Source organism: Leptinotarsa decemlineata, unplaced genomic scaffold (assembly GCF_025532065.1).
Source record: "Leptinotarsa decemlineata unplaced genomic scaffold, Ldec_3_MD MMD2_tig00001393_RagTag_RagTag, whole genome shotgun sequence".
Classification (NCBI taxonomy): Eukaryota; Metazoa; Arthropoda; class Insecta; order Coleoptera; family Chrysomelidae; genus Leptinotarsa; species Leptinotarsa decemlineata.
Window position 1 is genome coordinate 7,771,089 of NW_027412562.1, and position 19,490 is coordinate 7,790,578.

The window sequence follows — 19,490 nt, forward strand, 5'->3', positions numbered from 1 at the left end:
TGGAGATCATCGACTTGGTATTGTTATATCTGTTGATTTGAGGATTATTGCAGATATAAATCATCATATAGGAATTAGTTTGATGCTCCAATATTGATACCAATCCGGAAATTTCCTGCTTTTATGGATTTGTGCACTGAACTCTGCTGGAGGAAATTTTGTGTCTTATCATTTTATTTTGGAAACCTACTATTGAGTAAATGAACCCTCTTAATATCTAGGTAAGGCAAAAACAAACAATAAAAATAATTAATCTTTCTTCTCCCTTATTGTGTTGTATGCTACGATTCGAATGGTATAATTTTTAGGGTTCTAGTTTTGGATTTTCCATTTTCTTTAATGCACCACAGATCACTTTCGATTCATTGCTCGACGATAAATTGTCTGGGTGGAACAGGAAAACGCTTCAAGTCCTTCCAAGCTAAGGTCTAAAGTATTGTCGTAGGATCGGTATTCGTGAGGTCTATTTGGTCTTTTTTTTATACAATATTACAAGAAGGATACGTCTGGTAAGCGAGTATTTCTCCATTGTTTATCTATAATTTCTGCCGCTGGAATTGCTGCTATGATACTGCAAAAACCCAGAAATACCAGTGCAGGTTCTTCCTTGATTATATAAATTTTATTATCACATGAATATTTTTCTCTTATGTTATAATAATAAGAGTTTTATTTTGTGAGCCAATTATAGCTATATTTGGAGATTCATATATGAACGATATGTCTCGAGATTAATGCAAATATCCACCAGAGTTACCAACTTGTATTGGTTAAATGATATCAAGTAAATCTTTTTTTTTATTGGACATTAATAAAGTGTTGATTATTTACGATTAGTTGTTATTTATAATTGTCAATTATATTTCTTTCCCCTTCAAGAAAGTTTCTTGGCAACACAAAACCGTATTAAACGTGTGGCGCTGCTTTATTTTATATAACATTTCTTTAAAGTTCCCACGCCCACACCACTGAGTGAGCAGGCTGGTTTTGGTCAAGAAACAATAATTCAGCATAATGTCATATGTTTATAGTATCATTTTCATCTCATTGTAGATGAAGGTTCATATTGAAATAATAGTAACCTAGCATTGGAATTGCTCCCGTAACTGTAAAGAGCCAAATTTGAAACAGAATTGAAAATAGCATAATTTAAATTAGTTGTAAAATAATTTTCTGAATGTTTTTAGTTAGATTAGGTACTAAAATGCATGGTTTCAACCACTTTCCCGAAGATGTAAACATTCCTATTGTTGAAGGTCTACTGGAAAATTAAAGGCTCCATGATGAAGTTATCAATTTAATTCATAGATAATAATATAAAGCATCTCCATAAAAGTAAATTCGTATAACACTCCTAGTACAGTCCTCTAGACACTATTCACATTACAAAATACAAGTGTTGAAAATAAATATTTCATAATACTTCGGAATTGATAAAAAAGGCTTCATGAAATATTTCATCAGAACCGACTGAGGTTATTTTAAAATAACAATTTTTTGGTTTAAAACCTGTAATATAAAAAAAATCACGTTTTTAAAGCAATGCACATCATTTTGAGTGAGTGATATCAAATAAGAAATGTTAATAGATCACATGATATAGTACCAAATGCAAGTATTAATGCGTGAAATAAATAAATGAATAAAATATAAATAAAATGTATCTATAAAGAACACTAAAACGGAGTAATGGTCCACAATTTAGTGTTGCAGTCTTGCCCAACAGAAACAAGAGTATTATTGTCTACCCAGGACAGTCTAGTAATTTGGCTTTGAGCATGAGCATCTGAAAAAGAATTAAATGTTTTCTTTCACTTATTTTATGTGAAAAGTATGAATTCGGGCACACTAAAATTTAATTACAATGGTAGAAATATTCTGAATTCATTCACGAGACAATACAGTAGGGCTCATTCAGATCCCTCACCCTCTTGACTAATAATATTACTTACTCTTAATGATTATATGTTTGGCAGGCTTTTCCACATGCCAAATGATGATGCTGGTGTCAAGACTTCCGCTAGCGACTAGCTGAGAATCAGGAGACCATGCCACACAATTGACACGGGCATTGTGGAATCCCCACTCTTTGTTATTGGCAAGCTGAAAATAGCAAAATTTTTAAATCTATATTATTTTTGAGGAACAATCCGATTATCAGTACACAAAAAAATTGTCAAACAGTTGAGACAACAAAAGAAAACACATGCGTCATCAATAGAATTTGTGATAAAATAGGCTCATCGATATGGACACTTGGAGCTGATTAATAATTGAAAATCGATTCCTGCAGTTGAATTGCCAAAAGCATATGCAGGAATTGGTTCTGTGAAGAATCCTGCACTGACACCTGTCGGATACAATCCAACGCCTTTTATGGTAGTAGCCAGGGGAGTAGTCGTTTTGTGTTAGGTGTCAGTCCATAAACCTACTGTGTAGGCAAGGGAAGACTGGCCTGAATGATTGGTTCTTTTTGACAATTTGATTTAAAGCCAGTCTTCAAGTATGCCCACTTACTATAGATGGAATAAACTGTTATTTTCAGAATATCGATGGAAACCGTTCAGCGATTATGGTTGTCATAATACTTATCGAAACTCGGTTGAAACTGGTTTTCGTAAGTTTGATCTATTTTGCTACGACCGCAAGTCATCTATCAGTGATGAACTACTTGAAGGAGGAGTGCTCATAGCCATGTGAAAGAGCTTGTTAACTCATCAAGAAGAAATCGTCTGTGATATCATCGAGCAAGTATTCAAGTTACATTTTATTGTGAGATTTTCACTGAGTTTATAAAACCGCAACATATGTTTCACTATACAATAACTTTCTCGGACATGTTCATGAAGGAAGGTATTGTATAGTGGAAAGTATTGCGGTTTTCTAAACTGTTCAGAATAAATTATTAATGAACATTAAAAAGTACAGCAGACCCAATATTGACTCTTGTAGCACTCCTGAATTTGTTCTCACACCCTCAAGACAGTAACTTGCATGCGATTTGCAAGGTAGGATGTAATACTTCTACGATTTGAAAATTAAGAAAATATGTATTTATTTTGCATCATTCACTTACCGACTGAAAATCCAGGCAGCAAGGAAATTATTAAATAAAATTAACAGACAATTTGAAACAATAATTTACAATAGTAGACTATAATATGAAACACTGGGAGATATATGACGATAATTGCAAATATTCCAGAATACACTAGACATTAAAAAAAAGAGGTCTGAATTAAAAAATAAATCCAACTGGAAGTCATTGAATTTTGATTTGTTCCTTTGATATTTATTATTATATTTCATCATAAAATACTAAGTCTGAAGAAATTTCTTCAACGTTAACAGAAACTAAATTTCAGCTGAATTTGAAAAGAGGAAATAAGCAACAGAAACATTCCAATACAGATACACTAACCTTATAATCTTCTGTACTGTAAAGTACCACTTTTCTGTAGGCATCGCAAGCCACAAGATATTTGTAGTCAGGTGAATATGCAACGTCCGTTACGGCTCCCAAATGAGTCAACTCCGAAAGAGGACTCAAATTATTACCTTGAAGCTCGTAAATATGTACCTTCTTGTCAACTTCTCCTCCTACAGCTATGTGGCCTTTTGGCGAACAGCTTACACAAGTCGGTTCGTAGTTAACTTTCAAGCTACTGAGTTTCTGGTTATCTTTGGAAAGCGTGAGTTCATTTATGCTGGCAGTCACAATGATATTCTCTTCTCTGAGCACATCCATACCCCTGGGTTGAGAACCTAGTTTGAGCTGTTGCGGTTTGTAAGTATTCCCTAGAAATAAGAAACAGTTAACAAGAAAAATGCATCAGGATGCAAGGTTATTTCTACAGGGTGGCTCACTTAAAACAGTCTAAATAAAACATTTTTAACGGTTCTAATTCATCTCACATTTTGGGACCCTACAAATGAACAAATGAACACAGATGCTGATAAAACTTTCAAAAACCTGAGCATACAGGAATATTTAGACTATCACTACCCTGCTCCCTACCTATACAGATCAAAATGGCCAGGTAGAGAGGTATATGAGCACCATCATGAATTTTATCTGAATTGAGATAAAAGTAAAAGTGAAGACAAACCAAAACTTCTCCACTGTGGGATTTAATTGGCAGAGACACGCCCTTAATTCAGAGACTGACAAATTTTGGGAAAATAATGATTTTATATGAAGTCTGTTGAAAAAATAAGGTGAATGTTCAAATTTTGATGGCTGCGTACGTTCGATTAGCGAATTTTTTATGTTGGTACACTTGTTTCGGGCACATGTTCACAGTTTCAGCTGTTTAGCATGTTTAGTTTATTGGTGAGAGGCATAAAAGAAGTGTTTTGTGTGTTCGGCAATTTTTTGCTATTGAAAAAAATGGACCAAAGAATTTACATTGCATTTTGTGTAAAAAATGCAATTAAGTGCTCAAAAACATTTGAAATGTTGACAGTTGCATACGGTGATTGTACTCTCAACCAGAAAAATGTTTACAAGTGGTATAAGCTTTTCAAATCAAATCAAATCAAATCAAAATATACTTTATTGTCCAAGAATAACAATTCTCATGACAAAGCATACAGTCACCATGATAATATCACAAATATACAGTTTCACAGAAGGTTGAGAAGATGTGAAAAACGATGCTCAACCTGGACTCTCCAGCACATCAACAACCGATGAAAGTGTTGAGAAAGTGAAGAAACTTGCTATGGAGAATCAGCGAATCACTATTAGACGAGTTACTGAGGATGTCAGCATATCGGTGGGCTCATGCCAAACAATTTTTTCGGAAATTTTAGGAATAAAAGCGTCATAACTGGTGACAAAACATGGGTACTTGATTGTGACATCGAAACCAAAGTCCAATCGTCTCAATGGAAGAACCCAGGAGAGCCAAGACCAAAAAAAGCACGCCAAGTTCGACCAAATAATTTGCTTTATATGGATGATCTTAAACTTTATGCCTCTGGAGAGAAGGATCTCATCAGTCTTTGAGGGTGATGTAAGAGTACACGCATGCTATCGGTATGAAATTCGGGATAGACAAATGTACAATAGTCCATCTCAAAAGAGGACGATGCGGGGACTACGGAGAGGATATGCAGTTCGTAGATGGAAGCATCCTACACCATTTGGATGGCGGTGAGACGTATACTTACCTCGGGGTGGAACAACGCCACTCACAAGAGGTAACAGCAGTGAAAAACTCTCCCCGCGGCAAGTATCAGCACAAACTTTGACAGATCTGGTCATCGGAACTGTCGGGGAAGAACAAAGTTGTTGCAACAAATATGCTTGCCGTTCCAATTTTACTCTACTCGTTTGGAGTAGTGAAGTGGATTCGGGAGGAGCTGTATCAACTCGACGTAAAGACCCGAAAAATAATGCATCTCTATAGGAGTTTGCATCCCAAATCGTCCGTTCCACGGTTCTACTTCCCCCGACAACAGGGAGGCCATGGACTTTTGAGTTTGGAGTGTCTACATGACAGAATGGTACTGGATACAGCCTGTAAAGTCGTCAGGACTTCGGATCTCCTTCTCTGCATGGTCAGTAACCATGAGAGAGCAGAATTGGAACAGTTCTCTTTAGGGCAGCTGCCCGAGCAGCTGATGAACTCGGTTTAGTTTGCGACACTGAAACTCGGTCACCGAGTTGGAACTCGTTCAGCAAAAAGCTCATATACAAGCTGCAGAGATTACCTCACTTCTGCGGAAACACAAGAATGAGCTAAAGCATGAAGTCTTCTTCAATAACATTGGAGACCTTGACTTGGCGCCTGACTTTTGCTTTCCTCAGGTCGAGTGGGCTGAAGTCGGAAACTGAGGGGTTCATCATGGCTTGCCATCATCTTCAACACCTTAGTCTACCGCAGTCGCGTGATGGGTATAGAGGTTCCTGACACAAGGTGCAGGGACTGCCGCGGGGCTCCCGAGACCCTATTACACTTGCTATCGGCATGTCCAGCATATGCGGTCTCGGCCTATATCCATCGACATAACGCGGCCCTTAGAGTGCTATATTACCATCTACGGCACTCTTACGGTATTGACGAGACACCGGTGTTGCCCTACGCTCTGGGGTATATCGAATACGTTGTGGGGAATGAGAAGTGCCGAATTTATTGAAACTATTCATTCCACCCTCAGACTCGTACAAGGTAATAGGCCTGTTGTAGTCCTTCTCAACCACCAGAGTAAGACGATATTTGTCGTGGAGTTTTCAGCTCTTGGCGGGACGAATATCGCCCGAAAAGAGGAGGAAAAATGGATAAAATATCGAGATTTTCTCTTCAAACTCTGCAGACTCTATCCAGACCACTCTGTCAAGATGGTTGTTCTGATTATTGGAGTCCTTGATGGATTAATGCCCTCTCTTCTCTAGAATCTTAAAATAATACCGGCCTGCTGCACTAAGACAGAAATTTTAGCCGGACAGATGCAGAAGGCTGTCATTCTTGGCTCACTGCGCTTGCCCAGGGCACATAATTCTCGGACCCAATGATGACCCTGTACATGTCAAGGTTTTGCTCACTGTTGCCACATGGTCTTACATTCAATAAGGAGTATTATCTTGAAGTTTTGCAGCGCTTGCTAGCGGAAATAAGAAGAAAACTTCCGGTATTGTAGAAAAACAATTCATGACTTTTGCATCATGATAATGCACCTGCTCACTCCTCATTGCTTGTTCATTTTTTGGACAAAAACAACACCATAATAATGCCTCAGTCACTGTATTTACCCCCTTGCGACTTTTTTCTGTTCCCAAGATTAAGGCGTTTTGCGAGGATTGAGGAAATAAAAACCGAATCACTGAGATACCTCAAGGACATATCAAAAAGTGCACATAACAACTGCTTCAGGGATTCAAAAACTCTGGCAAAAGTGTATTATATTTGAAGGGGGTTACTTTGAAGGTGACAAAATAGAAATTGATGAATAAATATTTTTTGAGAAAAAAGAAAATTCACCTTATTTTTTCAACAGACTTCGTATTTCCTGATTTGATGGATTCATGGGCATTAAATCCATCTTATGAATTACAATATTTCAGTGTTTTTATTAGATTTAATAAAATATACCACCTCAATATTTTCATCATACGATCTACATACATTATTTTTATTTTTCATAATTGTTTTATAATTTAACTAATGGTGTAGAATGATTTTTTGTTAGACAACCATGTTGCCATTTTCATGTTACTCTAAGTCTTGTTTTATGTATCTGCAGGTATGGTCTAAATTGAATAGACCACTTGTTACATGAGTTGTAAATTATTTTGTTGCTTTGATAGTCAAAAGAGGCTGATTTGATTTTGTAAAAGTAATGCTTTTTCAGGTACCAGTAGTTTTACTTAACCTGTTGGAGAGGTATTTTATGAAAAAAATTTTGTGGCTGTGGTTCATGTCGCGATTGTTTGAGAACTCAAACCAAAGTTACTGATAAATAATGAATTAAACCTCAGTTGAAAGTATTTGTTAACACCCTCATTAATAGCAGTGGGAAAGCTGTTATATATAAACTTCTTCCAAATCAACGTTTATAGGAAAAAAAATCCAAAATAATCAAGTTTACCAAAATTCTCATCAACTTACTGACACTCCATTTTTAGAGAATTGTGTACACATAATATGTAATGCTATTTTTCCGCCTATTTTTCAAATTATCCTTTACCTGATGGAAAACTCAACTCATTATTGAACATAACATACCCTCAATGTCGACTTGCTTCAAGCTATCATCAATCCCACAGGTATACAACGTTCCGTCATGGGTCACCATTCCGTTTATCTGATTTCCATGACCAACACCTTCCACTCTGTCATTTTCTCCAGTTTCGGCATTCCACTTGGTAACAAATCCGTCATGGGATGCTGTGAAAATAGTGGACCTATCTTCGCTCAATGTGAGGGCTGTTATGGGTTTGTTGTGACCCTTGACTATTCTGAGAGGTTTTGATGGATTATTAACGTCCAAGTAGTTTATGAAACCACTCAGGGATACCGTGAGAAGATGATTGCCTTGCCAAAGACAGGAAACCTGAAATATAATTACTTTCATTGAAAAGAACAGTTGAGTGTTATCTAAGGACGCTCAAGAATAAATGATCACCTGTTGATCCTCTACAGTGTTTCCGATTACAAACTCGGACACAATGTTTCTGGTTTCGATATCCCATAGCTTGGCGGTCTTGTCCCCACTGGCCGTCAGCAACTGTTTTCCGTCAGGACTCCACGCTACTCCGTAGACTCCTCCTGAATGAGCGGGGCTGCCCACTTCACCCACAAGCTCAGAAGTAGTACCATCGTAGAGGAAAACTTTACCATCAAATCCAGCAGAAGCAAATAAATTTCCCGATGGTGAATATTTGACTGCTTGCACGAAACGAGAATGTTCCTTGAATGAAAGTATGTTTTAGATTTTGGATAAATTTACTATTAAAGAATATTAGGTGAAACTGAGTAATAAAAAATTATGATACAAGGACTAATAATGAATTTCATATAGCTAGAACCAAAACTAAAAATTCTATGATATCATTATTTTTCAGGGGTCTGAATGATTTCAACGAACTCCCTCAAGACATTAAATGCTCGGTCACTATCGATAGTTTCAAATATCAGCTAAAAAAACATATAAGGTCACTGGATATTTATTAATTTTTTTTCGTTCTTTTAACTTTCTTTTCTTTCTTTTTAGCTTTTAAAATACTTTTAACTTTATACACACACATTCATATGTTTCACTGTTTTACACTTATTTTGAAGAATATTTTTTTTAACAGATTGATATAAAAATTGTTTTTATCTATTTGTATTTTATTACTAGTAGCTATTATAATTGATGTATTCATATATTTCGCGATATTGACAATTTTTTCACATTTATCATAATTTTTAAGATTTGTATGTATATTAGGAATTCCTATTTCAAATAAAGATATATATATATAATTGAATGAGAATAATAAACGAAACTATTAGAGAGGAAAAAACGACAAATAAATTTTTTACAAACCAAGAAGAGATTAAGTAACAAATTTTATCATAAGGACAACTTGGGAAATGACATAAAAATTCACATTATTATACTTTTAAAAGAATTTTTTCTAATGATAAGATAATCGAATTTAGTAATAAACTCAGTACATTAACTTGGGACGAAGTATATTATTTAGATTGATCTGAGGTTGATCAAACAACAATAGAATATTTTTATGAAAAATTTCATATTACTTAATTAAAACTTTCCTCTCAGGTCTGTAACTACCAGAAATAAAAATATTAAATATTTCAACAGTAATGAAATGCTGAATGAAAATGTTCTTTGTATGCCATGTTAATTTTATAAGTAAATAATAAAATAAGTCGGCACCAATATAATGAGGTGAAAAAAAGACTGTGATAATCGCTTGAAAAAATTTCAAGAGGATAAATATTCGAACAGGATGAAAAATTCTGACAATAAAAATAAATGTAGGTGGACAATATGCTCTGAATCAACGGGAAGAGAAAAGAAAATCCGAATGTCAACTGCAAGGGGATCCAGTAAAAATTGTGAATCACTATAACAAATACTTGATTGCCATTGTACCAGATTTAATATCAAAACTCCCACATATTCCTTTTAAATGTTCAGTAGAATATAATTTTGAGTCAATGTTAACAAAGTCAATATCTCCTCAAGAGGTTATAGAACTATCACATACAATTAAAAATAAATACTCTAGTATCTTTGATAAAAAAAATGTTTCAAATTTTCTATATGAATGTAATATAATTAAATAACCAGAGAGATCAACTCACAGTGGAATATCTCAATTTACTCTGAATATAACAAACTTAATGGAAAGAAAATATTTAGTACTTCAAGGCATTTGACATACTTATAGAAAAACTGGAACTATATGGTATAAGAGAAAATTCACTGAAATGGACCGAGTCTTAGCTAATTGATCGTCAGCAATGAGTTACTATTAACAAACATGGTTGAACAAATAAATCTGAGAATGCTGCAATAAAAGAAGGAATACCCCAAGGAAGCATTGCGAGTCTCTTCTTATTCATCATCTAAATTAACGATTTACGTTATCATTCAAACACGAATAAATCAATTACAGTTTTAGCTGATGACATTGATTTATTAATAGGCAGTGAAACGTACCCTAAAGTAGTAAAAACAAGTATGGAAATGTTTAATGATACATAAGAATGGTTTACTCGGAATAGGTAGGAACAATCCAAGGTAGCATTGAGGGTCTCTTCTTATTCATCATCTAAATGAACGATTTACGTTATCATTCAAACACGGATAAATAAATTACAGTCTTAGCTGATGACATGAATTTATTTATAGACAGTGAAACATACCCTGAAGTAGTAAAAACAAGTATGGAAATGTTTAATGATACAAAAGAATGGTTCACTACGAATAAGTTAATTTTGAATGAATCTAAAACTAATCTCATACTTTTTAGAACTAAACAATTACAGAAAGAAACACTCTTTATATCATATGGATAAGAAATTGTTTCAATTTTTTTTTGTACAGATGTTCAAGAAATGTATTGCAAGAAATTACACAATTGATGGGATTACATTTGAATTATCATCCCTTATCTCCACAATATTGCTGTGAATTCCTTTAGGATAATTTATGGAAATTATGGTAGGGGAAAGTGGTCACCATTTGTACGCGGGGCACATTCGTACAATTGGTATAACAGAAAAACTAAACAGCACACAAACACATCTTTGCTTATGTGCATAGACATATCGACCACCATGTTGCTAGCGGAGTGTCGCGCCAGTGGCACCACAGCGTTTCAGCTGATAAGATATAACGTGTTTTTGCGGGCTGTGAGTAAATTTTTTACCTAATTTCAGTTCGTAACTGTAAGTAGAATTGTTATGTTTTCGACAAAACGGTGATGAATGATTAATGTTAACATTGTTTAGTTTGAGCTTCAATTATTATATTTCTCAAACCAAATTAGAATTTGTATAAAAGTTGTATTTTAATTTTGTGCAAAGGCATGGGGTGTATTCGGACAGCCAGAGAGGGGGCACATTCGTACTCGTACGAATGCTCCCTTTTAGATTATATTAACCACTAGTACATAAAATTTAATTTTTATGAAATAAAATGTAGCATCGGCTTTTAAAATTATCGTGCAAATAACACAATAACATATTTTTTCTTTTATGAAATATTCTACTTCTAAAAAAATGAATATTTTTGATGAGTCAACGTTATAATTAATATTTTATTGCAGAATCATGGTGCGAAAATATAAAAAAAAAGGTACGTGTACTCATGAAGTGGATGAAAAGTCCATGAATCTAGCAATTGATGATGTAATACAAGGACGGTTGTCGTATAATCCTCAAGACATACATATATATATATATATATATATATATATATATATATATATATATATATATATATATATATATATATACCCCACCTATTGTACCCCGTACGTGGGGTACGTTCGTACAAATATCTTATCATAGAAAAATCGCTATAACGCTTTAACCTTTTGACATAATAGATTCAAATTTTTTTGTAATAAACTACAATATATTTGTTACACTCTGGTACATAAAGTTGATAAATCCAACAATTAGTCATGAAGAAAAAAATTAAATCTAAAAAGTGTACGAAGGGTAACCACTTTCCCCTAGAATATTAGTATAAATATTTCTAATTGGATGGTTAAACATTCATTACCAAACTTTCTTTTATATGTATAAGTCATTTCAAACTGCAAACCTACAAAATTCAAAATGAAGCGATTTTCAAATAGTTCTTACATTCCATTTAAATAAAATAAATTAATCAAATTATTCTTAATAACATATTCATCAAATATTCATCAATATGGCAGGGGAGTCTGAAAATAAATTTTTAATGAATTTTTCAGCTAATTCACATTCTGTTGTAAAAAAGAAAATGGTCTGTGAACTTCGGTCTTCGTAACATTCACTCAAAAAATTTGAAAATTTTAAAAATTTCTGTAACTCTCCATTGCCAGAATCACATTAAGAATTTAATATTTACCTGCTTAGTCATCTTGAACTTGAACGGGGGACCTTCAAAAACAGCGATGGTGTTATCTTCAGACCCTGTTATGACCCTGAAGGGTCTTGCAGGCCTGAAGTCACAAGAGTTAATCGGCTTGGACTGTCCAGAAATTTCTCCGACTGAGGTTCCAGTTTCAGACATAAATACATGACCGAATCTTTCGCGACCTTCCCCAACCACAACCATTCTTTGATTATCAGGAGACCACGCGATGTCCTTAATCGGGCCTCCGATTGGATGGAATTCATTTTTGAGGATGTGCTCCTTGTTCACCGTGTCCCAAATTCTAACTTTTCCTGACTGGTCTGTAAAAGAAGCCGTCATTGTTACCATTTTTAAATTTAATAATATAATGCCGCAGGGGCTAGATTGAAAAAGACTTACTATAGCTCTTTTATACATTTGAATAGAAAATGCATATGAAGGATAAAACTACCTAGTACCTGATTACCTAATAAATATAGCTTAAAAAACACGCTTCTAAAGAACATCGAATTAAAAAGTTGAAAATATTTTTTTCAAATAAGCCTAAAACAATAACGAACGAAAAATACTAGTATTATTGTTAAAAAAACGACGGGCGCTTGATATACAAAAAATATGACACAAAGCGCCCACGCTTTTTTCACAATTTAGTCTTTTTAAACTATATTTATTTTGCCTAAACTTTGGGATCAATCAGCCGTATATTGTTTAGATAAATGACCATTGATATTTTCCGATTCTGGAGAGGGAGCCTGAAAATCAGCTACCAAGCCCAAGGAAGGCAGCAGGCACGCAAAGGAGGGTTACAAATATGGCAGCAGGCGCGCGTGGTAATAAAAAAAATACTTTTTTCAAATGAAGAAATACATGTAAAGTGAGTTCGAATTATATCAAAGAGGTTACGAACAGCGCCATCTGCCCGCGAATAGATCAAGCAATAATGTACGATAATCGACAAGACAAGCTGTAGGTGGATAGACTGCATGCTTAGGGGAAGATTGGTAAATACAACCATTCTGGGGGAAACAGTCGTGGCACGGGTAGCAAGAGCCTGTCCTCAGGGGCTGTCCACTCACCTCTGTTATGGAACCTTGTAATGGACGAGCTACTATGTCTCTTGGACCATAATGGGTATAAAGCACTGGGCTATGCAGACAACTTAGTTATCTTAGTCCAGAGCAAATACAATAATGTAGTGAAGGGATGCATGCAGCAGGCCCAGAACATTATAACAAGATGGACCGAAGAAGAAAGACTTAACATAAGCCCATCCAAATCGACCATAATAGCATTCACTAAGAGGACTAAAACTGAGGGTCTCGGAGCTCTAAAACTTCGAGGTGAAGAAATACAAGTGTCGGGGGAGGTTAAATATCTGAGAGTAATCCTAGATTCCAAACTGACCTGGAACCAACACTTGGACAGGATAAAGAGGAAAGCGGAGGTACCACTGATGCTCGCCAGACGCACCTATGGAAAAACATGGGGGCTAAAATCAGACAGTATATTAGCTATACACGATGGTGGTTAAACCCATGATAACATACTCATCTCTGATCTGGTGGCCAAAGATGAAGCAGGCAACCGCCATCAACAAACTAGGCAAGGTGCAAAGACTTGCATGTTTGGGAATGACGGGAGCAATGAGAACTACCCCAACAGCTGCATTGGAGACACTCCTGAATCTACCTCCTTTACACTTTGTGATAATGGGGGAGGCCAGGATGGGCCAATTCAGACTGGAAACCTCACCGAACTACAAAAGATCGGACGGAACAGAAATTTCGGAACAAGCGGAGGAAGGAGCACATATTGAATATATGCACGAACCAAACGACACCGAAGTACACCTTTAACACAAAATTCACGGCCAAAATCATAAGCCATTAAGAGTGGAAGACCATTAGTCATCCCGAAAACATGTTTGGAAAAAACACCTGGTATACAGATGGATTGAAGACCAAACATGGAACGGGAGCTGGAATACACCGAGTGGATAGAAATCTAAACTACAGCTATCCGCTAGGACTATACACATACGTCTTTCAGGCGAAAGTGTATGCTATCTTGCAGTGTGCAAGGCTTATTAAATTGAGACCTCAAAGAAATGAGCGAATCAATATTTTTACAGACAGCAAGAGCGCACTAGGGGCTCTGACAAACCCGAAGATGACATCAAAACTGGTCTGGGAATGCCATGAAGAACTGAATGAACTTGCAAATAGGAACAAATTAACATTGTATTGGGTGCCAGGGCATTCAGGAATCACAGGGAATGATAAAGCTGATGAATGCGTTAGACGCGGATCATTAACTTTATGTATAGGTCCTGAACCAGCTCTGGGGGTACCAAAATCATTGCTACGAAACCAGATTAGGACATGGACCAATAAGAAGCACACAGAGTAGTGAACAAAAGTACCTGGCAACAAACACAGTAGAACCTTCATTAGGGAACCGTCCGAGAAAAGAACCGAAGAACTACTTCAATATAGTAGGGATCGGCTCAGAATAATTACAGGGTTACTAACCGGTCATTGTCCGCTTAGAGGACACCTGAATAAAATGGGGCTGTACAACGGAGACCTCAGCTGCAGATTATGCATCAAAGGGATAGAAACAGCTCTACACATCTTATGCGAATGTGAGGAACTGAATCAGAGAAGGCAGGCAATATATGGACGTACAAAAATACGCCCAGAAGAATATGACGAACATCCAACACGGAACCTGTACAAACTAGTACAGGGAACGAGACTGATGGAATGGGTGTCATGAGAAGATGGGAGAATAAACGCAATAAGCTGCAGTATTTTCTGGAGACTTGGACTAAATGGACAAGTCAGACAGCTCCCAAGGTACAAAAAAAGCAATAATGTCGATATATCAAGGAGGTTTTGTACAGCGCCATCTGCCCACGAATAGATCAAGCAATAATGTCAATAAATCTGTCGAATATAGATCCCCGAGCTTGAGAGTTACAAACAAACATACATACATACAGGTTAAGCTAATAAAAGCGTGTTAAAAAAATATCATGACTTCACAAGCTGCATTCTGAATAATCCTAAAATAATCAATTCTTTAAATCAAAATTAATTTGAGAAATTTGAATTACTAAATCCATCTATAATTTTAAAAACATTTCACAATGAATTATTCAACAATTCTAATAATGTTTATACAACTAACCTAACACATATTCCTGGGAACACAGATATATTTAACTGTTAATTTATCATACCCCGAATTATTTCTCGGAAATACGAGGTCTGTTCAAAAAATAAGGTGAATGTTCAAACTTCGCGGAAAACGTACATTCAATTAGCATTTTTTTATTTTTAGTGTTTTGTGTGTTCACCGAATTTCTGCTATTGAAAAAATTGAAACAGAGAATTCTCATCAAATTTTGTGTACAAAATGGAATTAAGTGCTCAAAAACTCTTGAAATGTTGACGACAGTGGCATACGGTTATTGTACCTTGGGTCAGAAAAATGTTTACAAGTGGCATAAGCTTTTCACAGAAAATTGAAAAGATATGAATGATGAAGCTCGCCCTGGTCGCTCCAGCATATCAAGAAATTGAAGAAAATTGTTATAGAGAATCGTCGAATCACTAATAGAGAAATTGCTGAGGATGTCGGCATATCGGTTGGCTAATGCCATGCAATTTCTTCGTAAATTTTGGGAATGAAGCGTGTGGCAGCGAAGTTCATTCCAAAATTGCTGAATTTTGACCAAAAAACCGTCGTATGAGCATTGCTCAGAAATTGTTGAATGACATCAACGGCGATCCAGATTTGCTTAAAAGCCCATGACAGCCCTGACCAAAAAAAGCACGTCAAGTTCGATTAATTCTCAAAGTTTTGCTCATTGATTTCTTCTATTAACATGGCGTAGTGCATTAGGAGTTCTTGCCAGATGGTCGTACAGTGAATAAGGAGTATTATTTTGAAGTTATGCGCCGCTTGCGAGAAGCAATACGAAGGAAACATCCGGTATTGTAGAAAAACAATTCATGGCTTTTGCATCACGAGAACACATTTGCTCACTCGTTATTGCTTGCTTTTTTGGCCAAAAACAGACTGTAATCATGCCTCAGCCACAGTATTCACCAGATTTGGCTTCCTACGACTTTTTACTGTTCCCAAAATTGGCGAGACCCATGAAATGACGGCGCTTTGCGACGATTGAGGAGATGTAAACCTAATCGCCGAGAGAGCTCAAGGACATACCAAAAAATGCATGAGAACTGCTTCGAGGATTGGAAAAAACACAGGCACAAGTGTATTATACCTGATGGGGACTACTTTGAAAGGTACTAAATAAAAATTAATGAATACATAAATAATTTTTGAGAAGAATGAGAATTCACCTTATTCATGAACAGGAATTAGAAAGCAAAACTAGCCTTTTTGCGCTTTACCTAAATCATTCAAAAATGCTTTTTACTCCATCAAGTTTAACTGAAACTGAAGAAATAATAGAACTTTTGATTCCAAAGAAAGCTTTTAGTTATGATGATAGAAAAATAAATTTTATAGAAGCTGTCATAAGTAAAATTTTACCAAAACTTACTCTTCATTTTTTCGAAATCTTTTGAAAGTGGTATAATACCTTACAATATGAAAGTTGCAATAGTTACTTCAATTATAAAAATCATATGAAAGATGATTCCCATAACTATAGGTCAATCTCGGTATTATCAGTCTCTTCAAAATTTAAGTATAATATCGATGCATAAAAGATTAACTTAAAATAATGATCTTTTATATGTTTTCCACAAATCTAGAAATATAGAGGTAGTAACAGCAGTAACAATGGATGCCATTTCAAAAACTCAAACAGATTATAATGAAAAAATGTTGCCTCTTATCTAAAGGTTCAAAAGTAAAAAAAATCACATTAGACAGAATATCTTTATATGGTTTATTAATTGTATAAAAGATGGGCAACAACATGTTTTGCATAGAAAATCAAGACAGTTACATAGATAAATAAATATAGGTTACCAAAAGAATGTATTGTTGATCTTTCTCTTTGAATACACTTTATTTCATTAACAAATTTGACTTTGATGGTAACAGTTAAATTATTTACTGATAATATAACAAATATCTACTTTTCGAATGACTAAGAAATTTCAAAATGATGTAAAAACGGATATGAAAACAATTTCAGGTTATCTATAACAACATAAGTTAACCCTATGTTTTGGTTACCAAAAAAAATCTCTGTTTATAGAGGAATTGATCATATCAAGTAATTTACTTGTATGTGTATCGAGTTCTATTTTATTTTATAATTTATAATTTGAGTATGATTTGTGAACAATTTTTATACGTATATTAGGTTTTCTATTTCAATAAACAATTTCAATTTCAAAAAGTGCATGAATGAATATTTCTGAAAGATTATGGAACAGTTTTATCAATCCTATATTTATTGATAATAATTTAATTGAAGTTATATCAATTCAATTAAATGCTTAGTATTATACATTGATGAAAAATTATCGTTTACGAAACATACTGAAATCATAAAAAATCTATCAATCCTTTTCTGTACTCTAATAAAATGATTATAATGAAACTATTATACATTTGTTCAAACCAAATTACCACACAGCACAAACAAAAAAATTTGTTGCTTTATTCATTTGATGATGAATAAAATTGCAACTAATTTTATAGATATCAGCAAATTATATCAGTTGCACTGAAGACAACATATTCAACAAGTCGCTCTCTATGAAACTGACAGAGAACTCAATCCTGGAATATCAAAGATAAAAGAAGGTCCTCAAGGCACCATTTCCATATGGATGCTGTGCTGCTATTCTTTATGAGTTGGTTGAGTTGATCATCTGATATTAGTAGATATCATCAGCATAGTGTATAATTCGATGAAAATTTACAAAAATGATGAAATAATGAATAATAGAGGTACCAGATTAAAAGTCTGTTTCACTCTCATTTTTGTTTGCAGGTAAACAGATCAGAAACACATATATCTTTTGGAAAAAAAAATCTAATAAATTGTTTGAAATTTCTAATATACATAGAATGACGTTATTCACTCACCTCCAGAAGCTATATAAAATCCGCTGGGAGAATACTTGGCAACATTCACCTGGCAAGAGTGTTCCGTATAAACCTCAGATATTGCGGGATTCTACAAAGAGTATAATTACCATAGAGATAATAATAAAACTCAATTGAATTTCAAGTTACCTCAATATTTCTTATGATGACAGAATTGCCATTGGTATATAAAAAATGTTTTCCCTTTGGATCACCTCCTAAGACAATCGGTTGTCCTCTCTGGGTTTTTGGCAAGGTGGCATATATGTTTTCTAGAAAACAAAAATTGATTATTCATCACCTTGATAACAGTAAAAAAAGAGAAATGTTGCAGATTTTTACTTACTGCAGGCGTACGACATTTTATTAGTCTATCCCAACCTTAATACAATAGCGTTTCAAAGTTTTTTTTTATCAAGGTTTGTTCGAACTTCACTTATATCCTTTTTTTAGTTTTTAGAACAGATAAGAGTGTAATCTAGTTTTTCTCTTAATCACCACTGTAGCGGTTATGTTTGCCTTAAAAGGAAATGTAAAGTATCTTATCCTGTCACTTCACCTCTCACTACCGGCCACCGGCTGTTGCTGTCAGTCAATAGTGTCATTCGTTGTGTCATTTCTCTGAGGTCATTTCTTTAAATGGTGTCTTTCTTTTTTTACCACATGGTTTGTAAAACACTTCTCATGCAGTTGTTCTGAAAAACTAGCTATATATAAACCAAAAAGTATTTTAACGTTCTCTCAGTGAACAAAACTTCAGGAGCCCTATTTTCAAATCAGGTGGACTGAACAGGAAATTGAATGTCTCTCACTATTATATTTTTAAAAACATAATCGTCTCTCACTATTATATTTTAAAAAATGAAATAGTGAAAGACATCCGATTTTTTCCTTTCGATGTGAGAGTTCACCTGATTTGAAAATGAGGTTCTTAACAGCGAACAAAAGAAATGGCTGAAAGATAAAGCCGCTTTACCAATTGATTTACCGCTGAATGTGGTGGAGAGTATTTTTTGAATCTAACCATTGTACAAAATCAAAGCAGGGGGCGATTTCTTGATGATGCTAACTTATTTAGCGAAACACGCTCATGAAATAGTGTTTTTGTTCTGGCATGGGATTTACCTATAGATGAATCTATGGGATCCAACGGTGAACTCGTGAACCTTCGAAAACGGTTGCCAACATAGGTCAGAACAAATATCGTTTTTGTCACCTGTAGTTGCCAATCATACAATATCAAATGTCTCCTCTTTTGTTAAGTGAAACATTAAAAAATGCTCTTATTATCGAAACTAATTTTCAGTATGCCT

The 19,490-nt window shown here is 34.8% G+C and overlaps 1 protein-coding gene across 1 annotated transcript; it reads right to left on the reverse strand.

Annotated features, from left to right (window-relative positions):
- Nucleotides 1–1,281: 1,281 nt before the first annotated feature.
- On the reverse strand, nucleotides 1,282–18,766 carry flr (actin-interacting protein 1 flr). The gene is made up of 9 exons (XM_074175940.1): nucleotides 18,524–18,766; nucleotides 18,328–18,449; nucleotides 18,178–18,268; nucleotides 12,085–12,413; nucleotides 8,131–8,415; nucleotides 7,731–8,058; nucleotides 3,422–3,798; nucleotides 1,953–2,103; nucleotides 1,282–1,786 (listed from the first exon to the last, which is right to left on the reverse strand). Exons 1-9 carry the CDS (start codon nucleotides 18,537–18,539, stop codon nucleotides 1,677–1,679), a joined length of 1,809 nt encoding a protein of 602 aa, XP_074032041.1. The 5' UTR covers nucleotides 18,540–18,766; the 3' UTR covers nucleotides 1,282–1,676.
- Nucleotides 18,767–19,490: the final 724 nt, after the last annotated feature.